This window comes from Austrofundulus limnaeus, unplaced genomic scaffold, assembly GCF_001266775.1.
Source record: "Austrofundulus limnaeus strain Quisiro unplaced genomic scaffold, Austrofundulus_limnaeus-1.0 Scaffold539, whole genome shotgun sequence".
NCBI lineage: Eukaryota > Metazoa > Chordata > Actinopteri > Cyprinodontiformes > Rivulidae > Austrofundulus > Austrofundulus limnaeus.
In genome coordinates, this window is record NW_013952941.1 from 237,450 (window position 1) to 243,681 (window position 6,232).

The following is a 6,232-nucleotide window of genomic DNA, read 5'->3' on the forward strand; positions in this document are numbered from 1 at the left end:
ACACACACACACACACACACACACACACACACACACACACACACACACACACACACACTCACTCACGCATCCCCCCCACGCGCGTGACAAACACGGACTTTAAACATGAAGTTTTATTACATTCACACTGGCTAGGTGGGCGCGCCCTGCGCGTGTATCTAAAGTGTGACTTTTGCTGTCCTGCTGTTCTTGTCGTGGAGGGGTCTGTGGGTCATGGAGGGGTCTGTGGGTCAGGGAGGGGTCTGTGGGTCATGGAGGGGTCTGTGGGTCAGGGTCGTCTGAGGAGGAAGCAGATGAAGGGAGTTGCGCACGGGAACTTTTATTTAAGATTTAAGTTATTTTTTTATTTCAAAGGTCCTCATGGCTCAACAGCAGAAGCATAAATATTACTGTTAAGAAAGCTGATGATAAAGTTGAATAACAATCTAAGTTTGATGAAGGTAAATTAAATCTCTGACAGTGATCATTGCACAGTGTGGCTCTAATTCCTCACTTCACCATCTGTGTCACAGTTTCAAGTCTCCAAAATGAGCGTACGCATGGGTCAGAGCTGGCGTGAGGCACCGCACATTTTCACGTCAAGTTTGGATTTTATAAATCCCAACCTTGGCGTAAAAAGTGGCGTACGCAAGTTTCTGGGCTCAAATTGTGCGTACGCCAGTTTTATAAATCCGACCCCAGATCTCTACGTGATGCTGTAGGAGGAAAACGTTTCCTGACTCGTTTCCTGATTCGCTCCTCCAAAACACCCCAAAGTGGRTCAATCTAGTGACTGTGCAGGCCATGGGAGATGTTAAACTTCACTCTCCTGTTCATCAAACCAATCTTTCACCAGTCTTGCTGTGTGTATTGGTGCATTGTCATCCTGATTAACAGCGCAGCCTTCAGGATATAATGTTTGATGTACTGGATGCACATGGTCCTCCAGAATGMTTCGGTAGTCCTTAGCAGTGACACGCCTATCTAGCACAATTATTGGACCAAGGGAATGCCATGATATGGCAGCCCAAACCATCACTGATCCACTCCCATGGCCCATCCACTCTGGGCATGCAACAGTCTGGGTGGTACGTTTCTTTGGAGCTTCTCCACACGCTAACTCTCCCGGATGTGGGGAAAACAGTAAAGGTGCACTCATCAGTGAGCAATACATGTTTCACATTGTCCACAGCCTAAAATTTGCGCTCCTTGCACCATTGAAACTGACGTTTGGCATTGGCACGAGTGACCAAAAATTTGGCTATAACAGCCCAGCCGTGTATATTGACCCTGTGGAGCTCCCAACGGACAGTTCTGGTGGAAACAGGAGAGTTGAGGTGCACATTTAATTCTGCCGTGATTTGGGCAATTGTGGTTTTATATTTTTTGGATACAATTCGGGTTAGCACTCGAACATCCCTTCCAGACAGCTTCCTCTTGCGTCCACAGTTAATCCTGTTGGATGTGGTTGGTCCTTCTTGGTGGTATACTGACATTACCCTGGATACCATGGCTCTTGATACATCCCAAAGACTTGCTGTCTTGGTCACAGATGAGCCAACAAGATGTGCTCCAACAATTTGTCCTCTTTTGAACTCTGGTATGTCACCCATAATGTTGTGTGCATTGCAATATTTTGAGAAAAACTGTGCTCTTACCCTGCTAATTGAACCTTCACACTCTGCTCTTACAGGTGCAATATGCAATTAATGAAGATTGGACACCAGTCTGGTCCAATTTATCCAGGAGACCTCCCACACAAAAAATGACAGGTYTTTCAGTTTCATTGTCTAACCCCTGTGTTTTAAATTCATACAAGGATTTCTCAAAATTTTCATTAATTCTTCTTACGAACTGGTTGAAGTTCAAGCTATTCAAAGAATAATTATGTGAAAGCTTTTCGATTTCAACAAGTACTTGTTTCTGTATGTTCACCAATGATTTTATTACTTACTTTTAACCCCTGGCTGGTAACATGGTCTGTTGCATGAATAATCAACAAAGGTACATCCAAGTGAGAGACCAAGTCAATATCTATCAAACACCAGATTTTTTTACATTTTATTCTGACATAGTGAAGAAATCTACATGTAAGTTTGACATACTGGAAATTCTGAACTGTGCACACAATAAGAAGGGGCGTGGTCAAAAACTGGTCCCTGTGGAGTAGTACCTACCAACTTTTATTTTGTAAACAGGCTTTTGTCTGAATAGGTGAACCATAAGGTGCGTGAAAATGCAAAATAAGTTTTATATTTAGGATCTGTGTGGTAAACTCAGATAAAAGATGAAAATGTTCATCTTCTGTTGGGGTTGTGACATAATGACCCCCTGATGACATCATTGTTTGAATATTTGTTTAATGAAATGTCATTTAAATCAAAGAGTTAATCAATATGAATCTGCTGATACCTTGTTTTTAAAATTTGGTTGGTTTATAGCAAAGTTATTGGCAGTTAAGTTTCCTGTTTAACTTCGATGGTCAAAATGAAAATGGCGTGTGGTCCAAAAGTGGACTCCGGTGCGCTTTCTACAGTAAAATAATGACAACGCTCCGAACACATTAAAGTTTAACACAAAGTTGGACTTTAGATACCCAGGCAGGTCGGGTCTCGGTTCTGGATGGGTGGAAGTAACGGTGATACAGCTCAGGTGTCTCCTCAGCTGCAGCGAACTGGTCACGCACGAACACATAAGTTTAATACTGAACGTCTAATAATTCATTACATAACTTCATCTTCGTGGTTCTGGTAACGGGTCGAGGTGTTCTCCTTGGAAAAAATGTCTGATCAACTCTGATTAGTTTACCTGCGGTTCTGATTCGGCTCTGAGACTGAAGGACCCGTCCTGCTCTGCTCTGATTGGCTAAAACTGTGAAACCGGGTACACACCAAATGCGTTCTGAGCAGCCAAAGCAGCCAGTTTTCATGCAAAGTCTATGGTGGGCGCGCATCTACGAGCAGTGCAGCACATAGCGGCGCGTTTTGCCAGTTGAGAGCAGCGCGCAACATGCAGCAGAGCATTTTCCGCGCATGCAGCATGTCCAAAGCAGCAGCTGCTGGAGTTCAACATACTGAACTTTGGCTGCTCGACGCACAGCAGCAATCAAGAGAATAAAATTTTCCACGTGACGGTTTCCTGAAACCGACAGACGGACAGGAGCTGTTTTAAGCTGAAATCGACCGTCTGAAGTTGGTGTTCTGGCTGGAAATAGATGTGGGTCATCAGCTCGTCCTCGGGACAAGAAAAAAAAAGTCTGTCAGCACGCAGCTCCTGGAGTGGCGAAACTAACCGAACAAATTGCCTCTAAATCATCTGGTGAATTAATTATCTGCTGTGCGCAATGTTTGCTTGCTCTTTAGTAAATAAAGCAAAGCCATTTCATTAATTTTATCTTTATTTCAATCATCAACAGACCGGAAAATGAACAATAACGCTCCTCCCATCGGTCTGAACCGATATTTGTTGACAAACAGCCAAAAACATGCGTCAGTAGCATTTTTGCTGCTCAAGATGCGTTTGGTGGGAATAGGCCTGTCACGATAACAAATTTTGCTGGACGATTAATTTTCTCACAAATTATTGCGATAAGCGATAATATTGCCTGGTGACCATTTTACAACTATTATAAAAGCGTAATATGTAAGTGTAATAAATCAATAAACTTTAATTTTTAAAGAATGTTTAACAAAGTGGACTCTCAGTCTCTAACAAAAAATGCACTTGAATAAAAAAAACAAAGAACAACAAAATGTAAATTAAACACCACACACAACTAAGACAGTAAAGAAACAATATTAAAGAGCAGCATCTCTTTAGAGATGAAGCAAACTACACAGCCTGGTGAGGACCCACTGTTTCTTATGGGGACATAAGCCCAGTTCACATCCCATGTAAAGTGTAGGCTAGGTTTAGGGTCAAATGGTAATAGAAAATACTGGTAAATGAATGAAAGTCAGTGCAAAGTCCCCATGAGGATAGAAGAACAAATGTGTCTATATGTGTGTGTGTGTGTGTGTGTGTGTGTGTGTGTGTGTGTGTGTGTGTGTGTGTGTGTGTGAGGAGGGGACAGTCAGTGAGGAGACAAGCAGAGCGCTGCGGTGGAGGAAATCAGACAGTTCGCAGTTTTCCTCATGAGTTGCTGGGATCGCTACAGGTTTTTTTGGGGGTGTTTCGTTAAAACACAGATGGTGCGTTTAAGTTTCTTGTTATTTTTGGGAGCTACAGGTAAAGTCTTGACGAGTTTGTCGCGGGTCTTTGGGAGTTTCAGCCCCCACCCCTTCTCCTCCTCCTCTCTCTCTCTGTGTGTCTCCCCGCAGCGAATTTCAGGCTCTAGTGCTCCGACACTGCAGCAGCCACGTTCTGCTTTGAAACGTTTCTTTAGTTTGTTATTGCTACGAGCTCTCTTGCTAAAGCGAGAGTTCACTCCTCCCGACACTAAGAAAACAGGAGGGGAGGAGTCAGCTGAGCTCCTGTGTAGCGGAGCACAGAGAGGGAGAGAGACGAAGTAAACAAACAAGCAGGAAAATGAAACGTATCGTCCTCATTATTTTACCGACCTCAAAAAAAATTATCGTGCAATTAATTGATTTATTGACTATCGCGACAGGCCTAGGTGGGAACCCGGCTTGACTCTGATTCTTTTTATTGGTTGAGTCAGTTAATCCATCACAACACAAGTTTTTGTTTTATTTTTTTCTTTTCTCAACAGGAAATGCACCGCAGAGACAGCCGGGGGAGACAGAACTTTAATRGCTTCTGCCGGACAAAATTTAAGACCTTTGAGTAACAAATTTAAGACCAACTTGCACACTTTTTAACAAATTGAAGACTTTATAAGGCCTGTAAATATGTGAATTTAAGACTAAGGATTTTTAAGGACCCACGGACACCCTGTAACTGGACTCGCTGGGGTCACTGTGAGCTATCGTGCTGCATAAATAACAGGACTTGAGTCTGACCAGAGGCACACAACATATTATTCACCTACATAAACACAGCTGATTAAACAGCACCAATTTTCCATCCACAGTGAAGTTGTGTAGAAAACAGCTGATTCATCGCTGCTGTGGAGTTTTATGAATAACATAAGACAGGCATTAGTTCTAGGTCTGAACAATGCCCTTGTTTAAACAGAACCAGCTGTAAATCTGAAAACTCTGCAGTCATGACATCAACAGGAGCAGACTTTGAAATCAGACTGTATAGTATTGTTACAAACTACAGATAAACTGTTCACCATCTTAGCTTTCACCCAGTGGAGTGAAGCTGGATATTACCAGGACATCAAACAGCACAGCGGAGATGTAAGAGGGACCTCAGAGTGATATTTCATTTTTACTCACCTGAGGCTGTGCCACAGCAGGGTGGCACCCACCAGGCAGAGGAGAAGATACTGCTGATGACATCTGGAGGGAAAAGGGTGACGTTTCTCTGCACCTGCAGTAAGTTCAACACAAGAGCCAGGAAGACGCCCACAGAAAACAACATCCCAACTCGAATCAAAAGGTTAGTGTTCCTAGAAAACAAAGCAATATAGTGATAAGATTTGGTAAACAATGTTTTGAGCTTTATTTGTAAAGAAGAGGGAAGTGGTAATACTACAGCACTTCCTGGTGGATACCAGAGAACATGCAAATACAAAGGTAAAGAAAGAATGAAAAACAAACAGAAAACAGGTTTTATTAATGAAACTGCTGCAGTCACAGATCTAACCTGTTGGTGATGACTGAGATATACGGTCCCCGAGGACACTGCAGTGTCTCTGTAGAACCCAACCAATGCTGTTGGTCCCCAGACACTGCACTGGTGCTCATGGTGGTCAGTGTTTGGGACATTTGGAAGACTAGGTCAGAAAAAAATGTGAAATGAGTAACCTTTTTTTCCCCAACAGAACATTAAAAAAAGCAAGACCAAGCACGCATATTGTCCGCTGCCATTCATGCCAGAGCTTTAAAATAAAATCCATCCATCCATTTTCTGTTCACGCTTCCTCCTTTCAGGGTCGCGTGGGTCACTGGTGCCCATATCCAGCAGTCACAGTGCGAGGAACGGGGTAAACCCTGGACAGGTTTCAACTCCATCAAAGACAAAAATAACATTTTTTAACATAAACAACAACAAAAATATATAATCCAATAAATAAAATTGTGATCATAAAATACATTCAAACATATTTCATGTAAATGTTCCAAATAAAAAACTGTAAAAATAAATTTGATAAAGAGCAAATAAAAATAAAGCCTTTTTAAAC

The 6,232-nt window shown here is 42.4% G+C and overlaps 1 protein-coding gene across 1 annotated transcript in view; it reads right to left on the reverse strand.

Moving 5' to 3' along the window:
* insig2 (insulin induced gene 2) overlaps positions 1-6,232 on the reverse strand; it is a 23,137-nt gene that overhangs the window by 15,328 nt on the left and 1,577 nt on the right. Inside the window, exons 2-3 of the mRNA XM_014026273.1 lie at positions 5,695-5,824; positions 5,325-5,497 (exon numbers count right to left, since the gene is read on the reverse strand). Of these exons, the coding sequence (XP_013881727.1) occupies positions 5,325-5,497; positions 5,695-5,816 (295 nt within the window). The 5' untranslated portion in view covers positions 5,817-5,824. The remainder of the gene's footprint in view (positions 1-5,324; positions 5,498-5,694; positions 5,825-6,232) is intronic.